General features: G+C 37.9%; 1 protein-coding gene across 4 annotated transcripts in view; it reads right to left on the reverse strand.

The window, feature by feature from the left end:
- The window catches only part of Fgf13 (fibroblast growth factor 13), a 518,718-nt gene that overhangs the window by 185,566 nt on the left and 310,498 nt on the right, over positions 1–22,654 (reverse strand). For 3 of the 4 annotated variants that reach the window (XM_029473293.1, XM_029473292.1, XM_029473294.1), the window contains exon 3: positions 3,446–3,613. The exons of the other annotated variant lie outside the window; for it this stretch is intronic. In XM_029473293.1, the coding sequence (XP_029329153.1) occupies positions 3,446–3,613 (168 nt within the window). The remainder of the gene's footprint in view (positions 1–3,445; positions 3,614–22,654) is intronic. 4 annotated transcript variants of the gene reach the window in all.

Below are 22,654 nucleotides of genomic sequence, written 5' to 3' on the forward strand. Positions count from 1 at the left end.
GAAGTTGTACGAAATCAGTAGTTTCATTTTGGCACCCATGGCACAGAAAGAGAAAGTGAATAAAGGAACAAAGCTAGAAGATTATACTTTTCCAAAAGGCTCCTGGAACCACAAGAAAAAAAATATGTTGGTAATGATCTCCGCTCTCCATGAAGCAGCTTTCTTTTAACAAAGAACATTGCTGGTATTGGGCCAAATTAGACTCTCAAATATTCATATGTTCTTCTTCAGCCAAATTCCAGTGCATTCATAAGTCTTTGCTTATATTATAAGTGGATTATATAGGAATAATCACATCATGGAACCCCAAAAGTATTTGGAATAGATATAAAATTTTGTTTTGAAATTAGATGTTCATTAATATAAGCCTACTGCTAGCAAAATATAATTGGCTTTAGTGTGCAAAAAACCCACAAAAATGAGATAGTTCTAAGAAGTTCTTTGCATAGATTCTTAAGGTCTTGAACACAATTCACAAGTGTCTTTGAAAGATAGATGACTCTGAACAATATCAACCATATCAAATCTCAAGTGGTCAAAAACTATAGAAATAGCTTGCACCTTCATAACCATTGATAGCCAAAAGAGGTACCAAACTTTTACTAAAACACACACTCACAAAAATACAAAAACATGTTGACTTTATCAATTCATTAAGCAAAATGTAGCTTTTATATAATGTATACACACATTTTGCTGTATCTTAAATTTTTATCTTCTTCCAAGTCTTAGTGATTTTTTTTCATTATTCAATTGATGGTTTCCAACATTATATAAACATCCAAAGAATGGACAGATTGGCCATTATTTTTTTTTCTCTTGCTATGGAATTGTAGGAATTTACACTTAATGCCAATTAAAGTCTGATACTAGAGCACAGTGATCATGAAACAGAACACATCCTCAAGATGGATCATATGACAATAAAAATGGTATTATGTAGCCATGCGGTTTAGCTGGACTATACAATTGAAATAAACAGGCCTTTTATTTCTAGTAAATATAGCAAAATGTTGCAACTTTCAGACAGAACTAGAAACTATACCTTATAGAATTGAAAAACCAGTCTTGCAAAAATCTTCCATGTTGCCAAACTGGGCACTGAGCCTTTTCAAATCAACAAACACATCACATCCTGGAAATAGCAAACTCCCATTTCCTACATGAAAGCAAGCATGTTATTCAGGAACTATCCACAACACATTTGGTTTGCTGCCATATTAGGAACTTTGGATGTTATCAATCTAGATGGGGAAAAAAGTGTTTTCATTCACTGGTCTGTGTTCACCAATAGCATGGGAATCCTTGTTTGAAAGGGTAAAGTATGATTTTAAATAGTATTAAAATATCTCCAAAGAAAGCCTCTGATGAATCTAATACTACTAATAAATGGTTATTAGGAGTAAGAAAAGAAGAGTTAGTTCTGCTATGTCAACGTATCTGCCAGGAGGACAATGAATCATCTGAAAGAAGACATCTATCTTCACACCGTTACAGGTGAGAAGATATCAGTAACATACAACATAGTGACAACCACTGAATTTATGGGTTTGAAATGACAGATTGAAAATAATTTACCTCTTCTAGAGAGTCTAATAGCTATTCACTTCCTAGTAATCCATATCTGAAAACATTCATGACAGTGTTCCCATTGCTCTACAGGTGGTGCTTGAAAATTAACAGATTCTGTCAAAGTGTATTAATAAAAGGGGTTTTTACAGTTATCTAGTTGTTTACTAAATCTTAAATCTAGCCAAGAAAAATCAAGTTTCTAGCCAAATGTGTAACTGAACTTAATCAGTAAACTCTTAAGCAACATTTTATTATGCAAACCAAAATATTTAATCTGTTGCCTGTGTAGAAAAACCACTGTGTGTGTGTGTGTGTGTGTGTGTGTGTGTGTGGTATGAGAGCAAAGAAAGCAGATCATATTGAAATGTACTACATATAGTTAAATAATAAAATAATAGTCATTGGTTAAAAATTCTTGTCTCCATTAAGTGAAAATCAGTTAATATCTTCTCAGCTACAGCACTATGAGGTGGAATTTACCCATTGGAAAGGGTCACCATTTATACCTGCAAGTGACTAGGTATTGACATCAGGACTCTTAGTCAAAGTAGACGGTTTAGATTAGTATTAGTAGAAAATAAATGTAAATATTTTATTCCAGTATCAAAATAAACCTGAACATGGACAAAAATTCTCCCTCTTTCCTGCTTATGAACACTTAATTTTCTTTTTGGAAGACAGAGAAAGTGACATTTTGAAGTGTAATGTTTTTGCTTTTAAAACTATGAACTGGGGCTCACTGAAAGTAATTCTTTTACATACCAAAACTTTAAACAAACATGTTGTCATTATTTCCCATATCAGAAACATGGCTGTAATGAGAATTCTTATGAAGTTGCAAAGGAACAACTTGATATAGGAACAAAGACACTCATATTTATAAGAATATATTTAAGTGCTATGCAAAGGTACACTCCAACTACAGTTCTATAGATGAATGTTGTCACATCCAATGTACACTGGGAAACTCTATCAAATAGGAGTGACAAGAAGATAATTTCTTACTGTAAAAGAAGCTATCACATGCATTACAATATGGAACAGTCATTTGGAAAGTTAAAATGCACACTGACAAAAATGAAATTATCACATTTCATTTGTAATATGAAAAATTGTGAAGTTTGATACATGAGGAAATGATAGAATGTCAATAAATAGCCTTCTGGTCAGTAGAATTATGTTAGAGATAGATTTGTGACATAGACTGGAATGAACAACAAAACAATCTGAGTTTAAGTAGGCAGCAAGTTGAGTTCTCCAAACCTGTATTGAGCTGGAAAAGAAAAACGATAAAATCTCCTCGTGGTTTCCGTAAGACATGCATTCACTGTGGCAAAGTGCAAGTGGACGTGCATTACAGGGGGAGTCTGGGACTGCTTCAGCGAAATAAGTTGATCATAAGCATTCTTCCAAAGCAATGCAGAAGCTTTATGGGGTGGAGAAGAGATAGAAAAATTGAAACAATCTTCTCATTATTTCCTTTTAGAAGTGTTATTCCTCAGCTGACTGCTGCTTCAGGAATGCAAGGTGATGGGAAAAGATTTGGGTAGGTGTTGGCTACAGGAGCAAGCAATGTTGGCAGCCAAAATGAAATAGTGTCATGACATCAACCAAAAATGTTTCAGCTGCAAGAAGCAGGATGCTGCAGGCTGTGCTGAGATGACTGTATTCTACAGTGTCCCATCTGACACTGCATAACACAGTCACCAGTGAGCGAGGGTCTCCTATAGCTGCCACAGGGACCAAACAATACACAGCATACCAGATGGCAATGCACAATCCAAAACAGGAGAGAGAGAGAGAGAGAGAGAGAGAGAGAGAGAGAGAAGAGAGAAGGGAAAACAAGCAAAACACGTGTCTTTCGTGCACAAACCTTCGGGTTCTGTGTTTTCTTTGTGGTGCACTTGCTTCAGCGGGCAGCAGAAGATTTCGTGACACTTAGCACGAAAGGGGGACTCTTTTTTCTTTAATTCCGCAGATTGGATGGAATCTTGTCGTAACATAATGTATTCCTGTGTGCCAGGGGGGGCGTCATCCAGAACTGTGGTCACCACATAACAAAATGAACTCAAGTTAGAGCTTCAGGAAAGCATGAACATAGTCAATCAAACCTACTCCCATGGAAATATAATGAAATATTTTCACACAAAGTTTCAAGGAAACACATCTAATAACTTGGCAATTTAATTTTAAGGGGTTGAAAATAATCCTAGGGAAACCTAAGTACTAGATGATCTATATGTACTTTGCTAGTACAATGAAAATTTAACAGTGTGAAATTATACTCATAGTGTAATATTTTCATTTTGATAAGCATGCTTTATTCAAAGAAACACCACACAGCGCGCCCATTTCAATGCAAGAGGCTTTATAAATATTTACAGATGAAATTGCCCAGTGTCACTTGTTTCTCTTCTCAGTCTGATCCTAACAGGGGTGAGACTTCCAAAAGGAATGCAAAGCCCTTATAAATATCTTTCAGGTATCCACTCCTTTAATGAAGATGAGAGATTCCTGCTGAGTGTCCCCAAATTAACAGCGATCCAAAGCCCACCTGGCTGAACTATGGAAGAGCAAGGCTAGGAATGCAAATTTGGGCCTTAGATATCCTCTAGGTTCCAGTGAACTCTGATTTTCATCGTAGGTTCCCTGCGAGTTTCTTAAGCAGGGTTCTGTTTCATTACTGTCTTTCCCTGGAAAAGCTTGATGTTTGCCTTTGTAGGGTCCACAGCTACTTTCTTTAGTTTGAAAACCACCCACTGAAGTGGGTGCAAATTTGATTTACATTTGCAGAAACAGGGAACTGACCCAAGAATGGAGTTTTTCTTTCACACCCTTCCCCAATGAGGCCACTCCAGTTCCCTGGGAGTGAGTCAGTGCCTCCAAAGCTGTGATTAATGGCATGCTGACTCATTCGACTCCCCCAAATACATACACTTAACATGCATTTAGAAGGACTGATAGATACCACCAGCCCAGATTTTAAAACAGAAAGAATAATGCCTGTGGTGTACAAAAAAAAAAAAAAAAAAAAAAAAAGGCTCAAATTAGATGATATCCAAATGCTCTGGGTTTGGCAAAGAATTCAAGATTCGTTGGCTGGGGCCTCAGTGTCCATTGAAAACTTTCTTCCATGTAGTGGAGGAAACTGCATGGGAAACAACATAACTTAAAATTTCCCATTTAAATTTAGAAAAAGTTCTTGAAAGATAGCCTGTATGCAGAAATGTTGTTAGTAAAATATGCAAGAAGGTAGGGCATATTTTAGTCTGATTCTTCTCTAGCATTCAGTAGCAGTAATCAAAGATGCTATATAGACACACTATCACAGCTTTTCCTGGCAGAGAGTTCCCTTCATCTACAGGCAGTGTTACTATAATATAACTTCTTATAATCTTGTTGGTGAGTGCACATGTTTGCTAGCAACAGCTGCTATTCAAAGCATTTGCAACCAGTTTCTGCCATGAGCAGATAGGATTAATATACACACAAATTCCTGGATCACAGCTGAAGAAAAATTATGGTTCTATCATCCAAAATATAATAGAAAACTCTCAAAACTGGTACTCTTAAAAACACTCCACATTTATAAAAATCAAGAAATTCCATTTTTAGGAACTTCTATATATAAAACATTTTATTTAGATTAAAGGACAATTGAAGCTAAAAAGAAAAACATGACTTTTAGATAATACATATGGAGTTTGTTACTAGGGACTATACAATGAGTATTGGTAAATTGTCTTACATTTTTATTGTTCAATACCAACAATGATGTCACAAATGGGCATTTAAGGAGATTAATGGTAGACCGAAGCTAATAGCCTTTGGCTGACTCTCCAGCCATCAGCTTTTCCCAGCTGCTCATTTATTCCCAGAAAATGTCATACATTGCCATGATTATTGTTTAATTAGATAGAACTGGTTATCTATAACATATAACACAATCCTAGCAAAAGCAACCTGCTGACTGATATAAGAGCTAACCCCCAATTCATCACAATGGGGAAAGCATGAAGGTCACCAAAGTGCAGGCTAATTGCTTTCCACAAAATTCCCCTCTCTCTTTCCGGTTCTTCCCTCAAATTGGATTTAGCAAGTGTTAAAGGTGCCAGGCTGAGAGCATTTAAGGAGCCGTCTGAGTAATAAGCACAGGCGCAGAACAGTTCCTTGGAAATCGTGAACATCTGGGACTTAATGGCTTTGCTCTGAGTCTCAGGCTGTCTTTACTCAATGCCTCAAACATCAGTCAATTCAGGCAAAACAGAAAAAGAAAGGAAAGATAGCTAATCTAACTGTATCCTGGTGTTCTATTGACCATGAGCTAGAAATAGTCTGGACTTTTCATACTAGATTTTATTGTGCAAGCAATACTTACTTCACATTTGTTGTATAAAAATCCCTGAACTTGAAGGTATTTTGAATGAAAAAATATAGAGTTATAAGACAAAATTCACTTGTTTTGGGGGCTTCCTCAAATAGGAGAGTGGCTGTGTCTTTGACAGGAGCAGTAGAGAAAGACTCTCCACAGGGCTGAGGACTAAGTGGCTTCGGTTGCACTGTCCAACCATAGATATAGCCCATCTTGGGGTTATATTAAAATTTGATTTAGACAAAGCTTTCTGCCATTCCAAGGGTTCAGCTTGTCTCTTAAGGACATGTAAACTGCTAAAATATGATTTATGATTGGTTTTTGGACACAAGAACCGAATCTTTCTTGAAATGCTGCTGAGTATCAAAAAAAAAAAAAACAGTTATGAAAGAGTGGGCCCTTGTGAAGAAATTTAACTTATATACCCGCTGACTCACCCTTAATCACAATACCCCCCACTCACGACTTCAGACTCCTACAGGAGCAGTCCAGCTTTGGAGAAGAGAAGTGCATACACACAAATCCATACATTCACAGACACACAGACACTGACAAGTGGCATACTCAGACACAGAGCTATCAAGAGTGACTGTAGTGATGAAATGAGTATTCATCATGAGCACACTATAAGAGTTAGTTCTTATTACAAAACAAAACAAAACTTGATTAACAATCCTTGGGTGGGTGAGATAAGACCTAGATTTGTTTTCTGTGCAGCAACACTGGACTAAATATCACTAAAACCCCCTACTCTTCATTAGCCTTCTCAGCTACTATCGAGATCAAGGACAGGGGCAAGAAGCAGGCAATCAAGAGGCAGGAGTAAGAGAAAACCATATGATACAGGCTAAGCCACAGTAGCCATTCAGAAATATGCCCATTTCAAATTACAGCTAAAGCACAAATCTATAATAAAATGTAATTATATCTGATAATATTAAAAATTCCAATGAAATTTATCTTTTAATGTTATTTTAATGAAAGGAGTTAATAATGTATCTTCCCCACGGACAGGGAAGTCTATTTCATATCTTATGAAAATTGTACCAATAGCCACAACATTGGCCTGGAAGAACAGCTACCCAAGTATCAGCAGTATGATAAACACTACAGTCAAATCCACACAGTGAAGTACTGGAAAAGTTTAGCCAGGTTCCGGGAGTATTACCCGTCAAGCCCACACAAAGTATAATTATAAAAGCATCACTATATTATCAACAATCAGGATCATCAATGTTTCTTACCTCCAAAGATTCCAACTCTGGCTCTCATGAAAATTTCTGTCACTATTCAAAAATATAAAAGCAACCAGGAGGAGCCTAGGAAACTATAGACAGTGCACAAAAGGGACTTGCCTCCCTTACCGGGCCATTAAAATTCTCAATATTTGCTGGCTTCAACCAGAAGCAGTCAATAAGCCCTCAATTATTTAATGATGTTATTTTTTCTGCTTTTGAATGTACTTTTCTACAAACATGATTCAACATAATTAACAATCCACAATTTTAAAGCCAAGCAAATTTGAGATCACTGGGGCAAGGGAATGCAACAAAGGGACTCTACCAATCAAAGTTATCAGATACATATTAGTGACTCCAAGAAGAAAATGCTTTAGAAGCCTTATGAAACACACAAAAAAACAAGGCAACATGCAGAGAGTACCAAACATCCTTACAAAATCAGAAAGACAATGAGAAAAAAATGGAGCAATTATCACGACTAGTCTTCCATGTGGCCAAACACCTGTCATGTTGAAAAGTACAAATATCCACAGCACTTGTTAGCTCAGCACCTCTACCCTGCCTCCCGGGTAACTACCTCTATGATGCTCAGGCACTACTAGCACAAGATGACATTACTACCATCAAGATGGCAGCTTCAAATGTGAGGAGCTTAGAAAATTCAGTGAGTGAAAGGCATTAGTACTAATACTCATTTTATTTGGTGAAGGATTATTTCTAAATTTTCAGTTATGGTCTCATTTGTTATTTTCTCTATTCCCTAGTCAAAAACTCGTGTGTTTCCCTCTCACCCATCTTCAGGTTATTTTGCACTTTTTGTCTTAAAATGAAATGCAACCCCAATACTACCATGGTGGTCTCCCACCTTCCCATATCTACCATCCCATATCTACCACATGCCTATATTCCTGCTTACAGAAGATTCCATCCACTAGTCCTATAACATACCTAGTTTGGCTGCCTTAAGAGCAGTTTTTTCTGTGTCCCCTGATTGCCCTTTTGTGTACTTTATGGATCTACTGAAATGTAATATCTCAGATATGTATTTTTTAGCCACTTTAGCTAAGTCAGATAAGATCTGTAATTATTTTATCTGCATATCCATTCATCTCTTATCTAGGCTTTTCTCATAAGCTCTATGAATAAGGAACATTGTGTCTCATTTGTCACTGTACATGAGAAGTCCTATTCATTTATACTCAAACATTTATTAACCAAATGAAGGATTCTCTTCTTCACTTTAGCCTTCCCTCAATACTAAGGCCTAGTCACTCTTTCAACTCCTCCAACTCCTAATTTTCAGTGACTTTTGAGGAATATTGTGACACATTGAGGATATCTCTTGGCTTATCTTAGGCTTTTAATGAAAAGTAGCTTAATCCTTACATGCACATATATGACTCTGTTTATAACTTATAAGCTCCCTGGGGGCAAGAATCATGTCTCAGTCTCTTTGGGGGATTGCCTTTGTTACTTTTCTATTGCTATGACAAAACATCATGGTAAAACAAACAAAACAAAACAAAACAAAACATAAAAGAAACTGTTTAATTTGCTGGTTCACAGCTAGTTCCTGAAAGTTAGAGTTCATTCTGGTCATGGTGGGTAGCATGGCAGCAGGCAGCTAGGCATGGTGTTGGAGCAACAACTGAGAGGATTCATGTGATCCACAACCAAAATGGAGATAGAGAACTAACTAGTAATGGCATGGGCTTATTGACTTCAAAGTCCAACCATACTGATGTATTTCCCCTCCCCCAACAAGACTACACCTTCTAATCCCTCCCAAATATTTCCACTAATGGGGGATCAAGTGTTCAAATACATGTCTTATTGGGGCCATTCTCAGTCAAACCCCATAGGGATCATTTTCATATATCTAATGGCCTATATCACTTTGCACACATTACTTTTTATATACACAAACATATGCCTGGGGATAGCCACATCTACCTTGAAAGTGTTCATTAGATAGTATAGAAAACTTCCAAGATAGCAGCACATAACCTGTCACCCAAGAGACTCAAAGTCAATTGGAGCTGCAAAAGAAGAAATGCTGTCTGCAATCCATAGAATTGAGAGCAGTGTAGTCTGGTGACATGAAAACCAGGGACTCTATAACTTTCTGAGTGACTTTTAGAGCGCCATTTCACCTTTCTGGGTCTCAATTTTCTTTTTTAAAAGCTGGAGAGATGTCTCTACTTATTTTTTCCCATTTGAGGCCTATTAATTCCCCTTTGGGTAGGACTGTTATCAAAGGACAAAGGACATCAAAAGGACATCAAAGGACATTGAGTAGCAGCTCTTATCAGATGCCAAGAGCACTCTCCCCAGAGTAATAATCAAATATATCTTCAGATATTGCCAAGTCACCAACATGCCCTTACTTACCAAATCCAAAGTCACCTTAGTTGAGAATCACTGGAATTGGTGATGGGTAAAGACTTTCTGGCCTACAAGACCTTTTAAAGCTCCAAAACCCATTTGTAATATGGAAGGGCTCATCTCTTTGCAGAAGTGAATTTACATAGTGTAAACCAAATAAAGAGTAGGGTGCATCAGTGAGTGTGCTTATCAACCAGGGAATAGAAAGCCTCCACTGGACTGGTACAGTTGAAACACCCTCTTGTTAGCACTTCGCTGTTTCTTCATTTGAGAAGTGCACCCATCATATTTGGATATCAAACTCTGGCTACACACATGCCCGGCAAGCATTCTGCTGATCCAGGCACATGCACAGCTCCTTGTCTAGCTCTCTGCACCAGCTTTGTCAAAGGCAAGCCTTCTATTCATGTAGTGCCACATATGACCAGGGAGCATGCCTCTACCTGCTGAAGACAGAGATGAGTCTATTATAAACAAATTAGCTTCAACCAACAGAAATGTGCAGTTCTAGTGTTCCTCTGCACTGAATGAATGACATCTTCTTTATCCCTGACCGTGTTATAATCATGCGAGAAAATAGGCAAAATGAGCAAAGTAGACTAAATTTTAGAACATTGATTATTGTTATATGGCTAAATTAGTGCTTCTCAATTTTCCTAATGCTGTCATATTTCATTGCTACCATATAACTGTAATTTTGTTACTGTTAAGAACCTTAATCCAAATATCTGATGTGCAGAATATCTCATATTCAACCCCCAGAAAGGTTGAGACCCACAGGTTGAGAACCACTGAACTAATGATACCACTATAAGCATGGAGACAATTTTACAAATTTCTTGTTTTATGACAATATCTGCTTGCTTTCTTCTCCTATAACTATCTATGAAGCACAAGGCCAAAGCAAGAGTACATACATATTTCCTTGGAAGACTTATGAAGGCTTAGATACCTGGGGCCTCACAAACGGTTTCTAGCTATGAAAGTTTGACATTTTCACTTGGTCTTGGGCAGATGGTGCTGATGCTGGTCAGCTTTCAGACTCAAAGTTCCACTATCCTAAAAGAATTGGGTTTTCTCTTCTAGTATTGCTGCCTACATGCAGTCTCCTCTGCCTAGTACAAACACATTATATAAACTATGGGGCTCTTGGCTGCTGCTTAGCATTTAAACCACCTGGGGGACTTTTAAAAGTAAAATACACATGGTTCCATGCCAGACTAATTAAACTAGACTCTTAAGAGTTGAGCCCTGAGCACTGGTAGCTTTCAAAGTTCCTCAGGTGACTTGAATGTGTTGCCAGAATTGTGAGTTTGTGTTCTAAGTAACCTGTTATCTCCCCTTCCGAAATGGAAATCCCTCCATTGTTTTCCTGGAGGCAGGTTCAGATCTCTGATTATCTTTGTCTTTCCATTCCTCCCATACCTCAGTAAAGAGATGCCATGTATCCTTGTACAGGTCCTTTTCCCTGTACCACATCACACCAATGCATGCATATTTACCCAGTAATTCTGTTCTAGCCTGAAGAGCCACAGTGAATTTCTAAGAGGTTCATTATAGTTAATTTCAACCCTAGCCTGTATTCTAGGTTTTAAAAAGATCGTGTCATCACTAACCAGTTTTATTTAATCAAACTGATCTAATCTTTATCATTATACCCTCACCAAGAACTTAGGACATGAGACATGTGCTTTGGGCTGAAGCCACTTTGTGATGCTGCTTCCTGTCACTAAGGTAGCTTTTCTATATGATTCTGATAAGGGGTCTCTTGCTCTGTTTCAGATTTTATACCACTTTTAAGGTTATGGCAGTTCAAGATCATAATAACAAAATGATTCTTTTTCTTTTTTTTCTGGTTGTGTTTTTTTAATATAATTTTTATTGGATATTTTCTTTATTTACATTTCAAATGTTATCCCCTTTCCTGGTTCTCCTCTCCCGGAAACCCCCTATCCCACTCTTCCTCTCCCTGCTTCTATGAGGGTGTTCCTACACCCACCCATCCACTTGTGCCTCTCTGCCCTCGATTCCCCTACATTGGGGCATCTATCAAGCCTCTTCTCCCATTGATGCATGACAAGGCCATCCTCTGCTACATATGCAGCTGGAGCCATGTGTACTCTTTGGTTGGTGGTTTAGACCCTGAGTGGTCTGGAGGATCTGGTTGGTTGATATTGTTGTTCTTCCTATGGGGTTGCAAACCCCTTTAGCTCCTTCAGTTCTTTCTATAACTCCTCCATTGGGGACCCCATATTCAGTCCAATGGTTGGCTGCAAGTATCTGCCTCTGTTTCTGTAAGGCTCAGCAGGGCCTCTCAGCAGACAGCTGTATCAGGCTCCTCTCAGCAAACATTTCTTGACATCCACAATAGTGTTGGAGTTAAATGTGGTACATTTACACAATGGAGTATTAATCAGCTATTAAAAATTATGAGTTCATGTAATTCTTAGGCAAAAGGATGGAACTAGAAAATATCATCCTGTGAGGTAACCCAATCACAAAAGAAATCACATGGCATGCATTCACTGATAAATGGATACTCCCCCAGAACACCAATGATACAATTCACAGACCACATGAAGCTCAAGAAGAAGGAAGATCAAAGTGTGGGTGCTTTGGTCCTTCTTAGAAAGGAGAACAAAATACTCATGGGAGCAAACATAGAGACAAAGTGTAGAGCAGAGACTGAAGGAAAGGCCAGCCAGAGACTGTCCCTCTGAGGATTCATCCCATATACAGTCAACAAAATGATTCTTAAAACTTACAGGGAACCTTGTTGGTTATTAGATTTTTACTTACACCATCATGAGAAAGAAGATTGAGTGTGCATTTTGTAAAACCTGTAGCTTCAAATCCTCTAATTCGGTATTGTAACTGCTGCATGTAAACAGAACCTTGGGAGCTTTTAACAAAGTGTCCCTGACAAGGATACATGTCTGGAGATTTGGATTTAATTGGATTCTGAGTGTGGGTTGGGCTTTGATATTCTAAGCAGTTTTCCTACTGTTTCTAGAGTGCACTGGGGTGGACAAGGAATGCAACTGAAGGGAAAAAGGGTGAAAAACATAAATATAAGCACAAAGAACTGCAAAAAATGGTGCTTTTCTGAATAAGGAAGAACCTTAAAAGAAGCAAGACTTTAAAGTGCTAGGCCTTTGATTAAGTGTGGACTATAAATGGATTACCCACACAGAATGTTTGAAAAGCCTTACGTGTGATAGGGTCATTGACAAACACCTTACAATCAACATGCGGTTTCCATCCATAGCTCATTTATCATGTGCCATCAATGTGACACTTGGAATGTCAGGGATCCTTTTATAAAGTTTAGTTTCCTAAGTCATAAACTAAAGTAACAATTCTTGTTTTTTTAAAGATAAGGCACACTTATCTATTTTATATGCATGAATATATATATATATATATATATATGTGTGTGTGTGTGTGTGTGTGTGTGTGTGTGTGTCTGTGTGTCTGTGTGTGTGTATGTGTGTATGTGTGTCTGAGTGTGTGTGTGAGTGTGTCTGTGTGTGCCTCTGTGTGTGTGTGTCTGAGTGTGTGTGTATGTGTGTGTGTGTGAGTGTGTCTGTGTGTGTCTGTGTGTCTGTGTGTTTGTGTGCTGGAGTTACAGAAGATTGTGAGCCACAAGGTTGTTGTTGAGAAGTGGAACTAGGTCTTTGACAATAGCAAATGGACTCTGAACAGCTGAGCCTTCTCTGTAGCCTCCAGGTAGCAGCCGTGCTCTAGTCTGGCTGCATGTTTTCTTCCATAGACAATGAAAGACATAGAGATTCTCCATCCTGCCATGCCCACATCACCACAATCAGACTTTATATTTCCTCAGGTTTCAGAGCTCACTGCTATATGCTAAGCACATTAAAGTCGGAGGTAAACCTAATATATTTGTTGGTACATAGTCATATGGTTGGTATTAGATATGATTTCATCCCCTGAGACCAAACATTTATTTTGGTAGTTGTTAAAATGGCTCACAGGAAAAGAAAGACGATGGCTAACTCATGGATTATCAATTTGACTAACAACTGGTGAATGAGGGTCACCACCTACAGTGCTATCCTGAGATAGTACATTTTCTACCTTTTATAGATAATCAATCAAATCCCAAGACAGTCGTTCTAATGATTAGAAAAAAAAATTGTTAGAAGTGGAAGCATTTACCAGTGTGCCCAGGACTGACATGTATTCATACATATTCAGCACATCTTCACCATATTAACTAGTGCTAAATTTGACTTTACTATGACAGTGTCTTTCCCAAGGTGGGTGGTGGGGACAAACCAAACCAAACCAAAAAAAAAAGAAAGAAAGAAAGAAAAAACAAAAAACAACAAAACCAAACAAACAAACAACTTCTACCACTTACACTATTGCTGGCAAAGGAAAGCTGCTCCATGATCTTCATGGAAATTTTATAGTAGAATTAGGGAGAATGGCTCACGGGAAAAGAAAGATGATGGCTAACTCATGGATTATCAATTTGACTAACAAGTTGTATTCCTTTCAAGATGTCATCTGAAATTCCATGAAAAATCTCCACTGCCACTGACTACATTGAAAATTTTGTTTGATTTCACTTGTTTGTCAATTAATGCAAGTTGCTTCTGGCCACATTGTTCTAGGAAAAGAAATACTTAGCTCATCTTCAAAATCATTTACAGATTGGTTCCGATGATTGCATTTACTCACATTACTCACATTTCCCCATATTCTTCTTATGATGGGAGTCACTGGTGTCCTTCAACAGAAAGATTTCCAGACTCCTTGGCCCATGAATTCTCTTCCACCCAGTTCTGTAGTGAGTATGGGTGGGGCGGGAGGGGGGGTGCTAGACAGACATCTTTCCCTTTAAAAGCAGTTAGTACAAAAGTTCCAGTTAGGCTCACAGAATGATGTCATATCTACTCAAAGAAATATTTTTTGCCTGTAGTCTTCACTTGATCTTAAGACCTTTCTCATGCAATATGACAGACTATGTTGCTAGAGAAAGCCTATTTTCTCCCCAACATCTTATCCATTTTGCAAACACTGAATCTCAGAGAAAGTAGTGTGGTTACTTTGCCCATACACTCTGACACAAACTTGCAAGCCTTCTAACCCCACCTTGCTAGAAGTCAGAAGTTGCTTCTCTGAACCACACTACCTCAGAGGGCAGTCTATGGGGACCCTGCAATCTTTCTTCTGTTCTGCCGTTCAGCTTTGCATTCCAGTATTTGAAGGCTGATCCAAGTCTCATGAGTCAAAGGAGAAGTTTAGTCCTGGTGGTTGCTCTACCTTAGCGTTTTGGTAGTTAAGAAAACTCCATGTCATGTAGTCTGCCAACTGTTTTGTGCATGTGGTTGGTAAATTAGAGTGCAATATTGATTTAAAACTATGTATGACCAGGAAAATGGCAGATGACATCAGCTTTCTTTCCACTTGTTCATATCCTCCTCATTGATGCAATGAGCAAACTCATATTCCTTTGTGTTAACCAGGCAAAACTTTTATTTTTAGGCAATCAATTTTCTTATCATTCTGATTCTGGCCACTATTCTGTTGTCATATGTGTTTCTGTCACCCCCTTGCCTCCTGCCACCCCCAGTGACACTATTAAGGACACACACTAAAAAAACCACTCAAGTACATTAGTGACCTCTCTTACCTCCTTTGGCAAAATTCATAAAGCATGTACAAATATAAAGATTATTCTTTTAGAATTATCTTTCAAAAACTCTGAAATACAGGAAAGTCATTGTGGTTGGTAAATCATGGCTTTCCATGTCGTTTGACTGTGCTGATTAGAGTAGTACCAAAAAGCTCATAAGGGCCTTGATCAACAGGGAAGGCTCTTTCAGTTGATCAAGACAACAGACCCAGTCCTCTTGTTTCATTTAAAATATGCACCCATTAAATTCTTCTCTCTCTACTTCGTCACAAAATTGTACTTAAGCTCATCAGAAGGCAGTTAGTATAATTTGGCTTCAGCATCATATTCATCAATTTGCAAGCTCAAATGGTCTTCTATACCTCCAGGATATAGTTTTTTTTTTCTTTCTTAACCTATATGCTGTAGAGGGATTCATCTTTCTTACATAGTTAAAAGCAGCAGTTTCAGCTAATGGAACATAACTCTCAATTAAAATAATTGAAACCCACTAAATAATTGTAATAAAGAAGCATTCCAATTAAATGGGTGCTTTCCCTTGTACCCATGCCTGCCACAGTTTCTTACTCCCTATTCAATAAATACAGTTAGCTATTCTTTTTAAGAAGGCTGTCCCTGCAGGGGAGTCAGATGGAAGAATAGATTGTGCCACGTTAGAATCCACTCCAACTTTGTTTGGGAAGAATTTAAAGCAAAGGGTATTTGAGTTTATTTACTCTTGCCAGGATTTCTGTTTAAGGGGAAAAATTCTCAAGCGATTAAATATCCTTAAAATAGTATTTAATGATTTAAGTGTAAATGAATCATAAACACTTAAATTTTGTTGTTGTTTTATTTTCCTTTTATCGAAAATGGACTATTTTTATCTCACATAATGTAGCCTGGTTATAGTTTCTCCTCAATCTACTCCTCTCAGATCCTCCCCACTGTTCCTCCTATCCAGACCCACCCCACTTCTGTCTTCTCTTAGAAAACAACAGGCTTCTAAAGGATAATAATAAAAAAATAAGATGAGACAAAACTAATGCATGAGAATTAGACAAAACAAAAACAAAAAGAAAAAAAAAGAAGAGGAAAAAATTCTAAGAAACACAAGAAGCACAAGAAAAGAGACCCAGACATTTGAACACTTGGGAATTTCATAACATCTCTTAAAAACACTAAAGTGGTAGCCATAATAACGCAAAGGCCACATAGGGGAAAAAAGGGTAAAATATATAAAATTTAAAAACCATATTAAGTTTTTTTTCTTTAAAAAGGAGGGACCTGACACAACATTATGAGAAAAGAAACCTTTAAAGATGCTGTTGAATTAATTTGCTGTTGGCCATGCAGCCTACCCTTAATAGGACTTTGTTTCCCCAGTGAGATTGATTCCCTTAGAGGAAATGAAACATTCACCTGCAGGTAGTTTTCTCTTGGAGATTGCTTCCTGGTTAGGAATAAGTCACATGTCTACTCCTTGTAGCTCTAGGACCTCATCTGGTGCAGACCTGTGCAGGCCCTGTGCATGCTGCCTCAGTCTCTGGGTATTCATATGTGCACAAATTCTGTTGATTTAGAGGGCCCTGTTTTCCTGATGTCCTTGATCCCCTCTGAGTATTGTCCTCTTTAAGGTTCCTTGAAGCCTGTAGGGAGGGATTTGATAGGGACATCCCTTTTAGGGCTGTTCCAATGTTTCTCATTCTTTGCTGAATGCCTGGCTGTGAATGTCTGTATTTGTTCCTATTTGCTGCAAGAGGAAGCTTCTCTGGTGAAAGCAGAGCAAGGCATGGATCTATGAGTATAGTACAATGTCATTAGGGTCATTTTATTGCTACATAGAACAGTAGTATTTGGTTTTACCCTAGGTCCATAGGAGTGTCTGGGGGAAAGAGGAGGTGACATGGAGGAGGAGGAGGAGGAGGAGGAGGAGGAGGAGCTGAAAAGAGTGGAGGCAAGGGGAATGGCAGTTAGGATGTAGTTTATGAGAGAGTAACTTAAAACAGAAACACAAACAAAACAAATGTGTGACATTACTCACAGTATTTAAGTAATAAAATTGATGTCTTCATATATATTCCTTATTTCACAAAATATAGCCAATATTCAAAAATAAGCCATGAGGCAGGAAAAGGTTTCTGTCCCGTAGAGAATGAGAATATCAGAAATTAAGGAACATATTCCATGTAACCCAACTGTCAAGATGCAAAGGTGGATTTCCAACCAAGGCCATCCTGCCTCTACATTCCACACCATAGCCAGGGCATCTGAGCTCATCCTAGCCGAATGATAGCTTCCTCAAGAAGACCCACTCTCTATCTGTGAAATCTATGTCTATATTGCTTCATGATTGTCAGGAAAATTCACATTGACTTTGCATGAGGATTATTGAGGAAAGGCAACCATATAGTGTAATTTTAGTATTGATTTTCAAATATGCACACAAAATATTGTTTCATTATAGCTTTTTCCATATATACATGTTATTTCTTTTGTTCATCTTTGATTTCCCTTCATTGTATCACATTATTGCTGGTTTGCTGTTTCCACATAGTTTATTTTCTACCTTCATTGTATGTATGTGTCTGTCTGTGTGTGTGTGCTTGTGCACACACATGTAAATATAGATCCCTCTTGTGATAAACTTGACATAACCTAGAATTCTCTGTTATGAGAGTCTCAATGAATGATTTTCTATGTTAGGTTGGTTTGTGGAGAAATGACTTAATAATTGCTATGGGAAGTGTTAGGTCATGTGTGCAGCAGCACTCCTTAGGCATAGTATCTTACACTATGCAACTATAGAGAAGAGGCTGAGCACATGTATGAGCTGATGATTCTCTTTGCTTTTGACTTTGGATATGATAGGACTAACTGCTTGACATTCCTACCTAGACTTCCTTTCACAGAGGAATTGTAAACTGGCATTGTAAGCAGAAAAATCCCTTTCCTCTTCAGTTAACTTTATCAGGATATTTTATCACAGCCACAGATATAAAGCGAGAGCACCTCTTGTGAGAGAAAACATGGGTTACTTGTTTGTTTTTTAATCTGGCTTGGGGCTTAATAAGATGATTTCTAGCTTCATCTACTTTCCAATAAATATCTAGGAATCTTAAAATCTAGAAGGAAGAGGAGGAAGATAGATGAGTAGATCTACATGATGAAAACAAAAGATGCAGAGGAGACTAACACTGAGGCAGGATGTACTCTAGTATTGCTGGCCCTGAATACAGAAGAAGAGAGTAGTGATCCAAAAAAATAAACATCACTTCTAGATTCTGGGAATGGTCATGTTTTAGGAGCCAACAAGGAAACAGCAGTTACTGACCTCTAAGGAACATAATTCTGCTAATGAATAAAATGAGCACAAGAATAGACCTACAGACTCTGTAAAAAAAATGTAGCTTGTTCTTTCACCATGGGAAGATATATGCATAATTTATGACCTACAGGAATATAAGACAGTTTGTGTCATTTGATCTAATAAATTTATGGTAGCTGTTATAGCAGCAATTGAAAAACCAATACAATATTCAAGCTCTGTCTTTAAAAAAAAAAAAAAAACCAATCGGCTTTTAAGGCTTTCCAAAGTTATTCTAATATCAGTTATCAAATACTGTATGAATAATTAGTATATTCACTAACTTCCTTTTAAGGATGGTTTGTCTACCTCACTGTATGTGCACTACATGTGTAACTGGTATTCATGGAGGCTGGAGAGGGCAATAATTTTGCCTGGAATTGGAATTACAGACTGTTGTGAGCAGCCCTGTAGCTGATGGAAGCTGAGCTGAGGTAAACTGAGAGGTACAAGAGTCTCTAAGGAAGGAATGATGTAAGGAGGAAGGAATGATGCAAAAAATAAATACAGGGTTTGGATCCCAGAGACACCTGGGTACTGTTCTACACTGTACAAACCATAGTACCTGTGTTAGCCTAGATGTTGTCATGTGGAACAGACTAGATGATTTATAAAGTTGTTTTCAGAGATTTCAAGGGAGTGGAGGTCACTTCCCTCTCCTTTGTTATTTTTTTTTCATTAGGAACCTAACTAGCATAATACTGCTAGTATGTTCTGATTCATTAGTCACTGTTTTGGATGAAGTGGTACACTATTAGGGCTATGTGAGAAACTATCGTTCCTAGCCTAGCTGCTACATTTTCCTTTCTCCATGAAAGTCAGTTCACCAAAGAAAGTATGCATTTGAGTATGCTATTATGATTATATATGGAAGACCTAGAACAGGTAAGCATTGAGAAGAAAGAACAAAGCATAGGTTCTGTCATGACTGAAATGGCAAAGTGTGGCTTGCTCCTTCACAGATAGAATAAGTAGGAAACATGTTAATTTAAAATCCTGCTCTAGGAAATCATTGGTTATGGTCTGACATTCATAGCCCTAGAGGAGTCTCTGTCAAAAGCCCTTCTTCAGAAGCAAAAGTAAGGTACCAGGGAAAAATAATGCAGGCTACATACCTGTATGGGTATACGATCAAGGGACAAGTGTTAACTGTGAAGCCATTCTTCATGAACTGCATTGGAGACACTGTCTCCAGAAGGAAGCAGCATGAGGGCCCTGAATGTGATTTCTATTTTTCTCTGATGGCCCTTCCAGTTGCAACCCACTGATATGCCTGACATTTTTAAATTAAAAATGCATACTGAAAGAGCTGGGGCTTGGAGAGTGTCTATGTTGTCATCTAGAAATTGAAATATGCCAGTCTTCACAGCCTTCAAAAATGTTATCTGGAGGAGATGAAGCATTTCCCAGATCTCATACGACCCTCTGCTTTCTTTGTAATAGATATCTAACTTCAGGTTCAAGATTGCTGGCAAGAAAGTCAGTAAAAATGGTCTCTATAAACTCTGTCCTATACCTTTGCGTATTTATTTTGTGGGTAGTTGAAGAGATGCTTTTTAAGTTGCTATGAAATGAAAACACACACACACACACACAATCCTTTTAGAGTTGTCTAAAGAGGGTTCATTCTGTTCTTTTCTTTCCCATGGCTTTGTGTAACACCTGTTTAACTGACAGGCTCTCAGAGACAGGCATAATATGCATGAGATATTCTCAGCTCCTCGAGATGTCACTTGACTCAAATCCTTACCCAGCAGAGACATCTCCAGGTGAAGCTATGGCAACCACAGAAAAACATGTAATGTTGAAAACAAGATGGGTCACAGGCATATCTAGGAAGTAATAGTGAACATAGATCCATCTATAGGCAACATTGTATTTTCAACCCTTCTTAAAACCATTCCATGTAATTGTCCCTGCTTTTTAAGACGCTGTGGGGTCTGTTAACAATTTTTTGGGAAGCATAAAAGGAATGTGAATCTTTTCTTAATCGTCTATATTCATGGTGGTTACAGTGAAGTGAAGAAAACAGAATGATAACAGGTATGTAGGCAAACCTGCATGCTAGACCCCAGGAAGCTGAAGCCTCTTGCCTACATTCTTGGAGTCATCTCCACTTATCAGTCTTGTTTGGACTGGAGTTTGCTTGTCTTTTTATAGTACTTAAGTGATAGCTTACAGTCTAAACCACTGCAACCCACTGTCATGTGATATCCATCAACCAATGCAGTAATATCTTGAGAAATGCCTCTTATCCATGATTTAGGTACACTGAAATGCTGTGAACAATATGAATTTAAAGGTCTCTGATATATTCATGGGACAATCTTAATTCCTTGGAGACATATCAAATTAGTGAAAAATAGATCACTACTTAGTTTTATGTGTGAATGTGCCTATTAGATGGGATATCAATGTATATGCTTAAATATTATTTAGGATGTGTCTATTATATCTGTGACATGTTTTCCAAATCAGAGGACTAAGTAAAACACTATCATTTCCAATAGGAATCTCTATTACCCACTCATCAGTTGAAAATCTGAATAATGAAAAGGCTGAGCACTTATGAATAAGGAAAAAATATATTTGTGTGAGATCATTGAAATTACATCAGTGGCTTTTTTTTGGCCTAAGAACTTCAACTGATACATGGACTCTCCTGGGGTCCCCAGCTTTCTAACTGGTACTACAGCTTAGATCTTAGATGTTAGAGCTCTTGTATCATCACAATCACGAAAGAACTGGTTAATTATGATGTCTACACACAGAGACACACCATATGCTCTATTTTATTTAGAAATAGCTGAGAGTAGTTAATGGACAATAGTCCGGATTATTTTACATAGATACTTGGTTTTCAAAAACATCATAAATTGACAGAATGTGACATTTAATGTTATTTATTCATTGGTTGTTGAGACATATATGCTCTTAACAGGATTCAAAGAAGAAACTGAGCATTCCTAACTCCAGGTGAGGTTGCACATTGTGACAAGGTAGCCACTGGACAAAACTGCCTATTTCTTCTACAGACCTGTACTGTTCATGAGAGGACACAAGTCACAGGATAGTTGACTGCTTAGTTCTGCCTAGACAGAATAAGCTAGTCCTTAATAATTCCTGTTTCACAAAGGTCTCTCAGATAATTCTGGGCCAAGCAGTCACATTTTGATGCTCCAAATTGCTGATGGACAGGGACTGTATCGATAGGCAGCAGCAGGATTTTAGAAGCATGGGGTGGGGGTGGTAGCTGCCAGCCATGGGAACTTAGCAAGCTAGGAGGAGTGAGAGATTTCACAGCTCCGAGTCAGAGAGTGTGCCAGGCTAAGAACAGGCCAGCCTGTCTGCTGGTGCCTAGCCAGTATTAGCGTGGGTTGTTTTTTTTATATTTCACACAACAGGTTGGAGGCATTAAAACTTATAATCAATTGCAGACTTTGAAGAAATAAAATGTCATGTGATCCTGACTGGGATAGAGCCAGGCCCAAAAGACTCTGGATAGTCAAAGATCTGAGAATGACCTATAGGGTGACATTTACTAATAAATAATATGTTGTTACTATAGCCATTAAATTCTTCCAACAATCAAAGGAGCTGAGGAGCATGTGTTTCATAAAGTAATACAGAACAGTCCATACCTATAGCCGATCTTGTGTTATTCTGAGTAGAGGGGCCAGCTATATGTCACACATTTCACCATGCCAACCAATATCCAATGACATGGATTTTGCTAGTTATAAATGCTATTGCTGTGAAAATTTAATTGTGAATACTGAAGAAATAGACGGGTTCATAGATTTGTTCTATTTCTAATATCTCTGGGGTTTCCATACTGATTTCTTAGATTTCTACACTAACTTCAATTCCTAGTAACAGTCTAAAAAGTTTTCACTTTCCATACTCATATACTCACTACCATATGATGCTTTTAGTTTTCTTAATTGCTATCATTCTGACTCAGGTGAAATAGAAAAAAACAAAAACAAAAACAAAAAAAACGATGTAGTTTGAATCACGGTGGCTAAAGAAGTTGAATATTTTTCCTGTAAAGTCACAGAATCCAGACAAAG

Source organism: Mus caroli, chromosome X (assembly GCF_900094665.2).
Source record: "Mus caroli chromosome X, CAROLI_EIJ_v1.1, whole genome shotgun sequence".
NCBI lineage: Eukaryota > Metazoa > Chordata > Mammalia > Rodentia > Muridae > Mus > Mus caroli.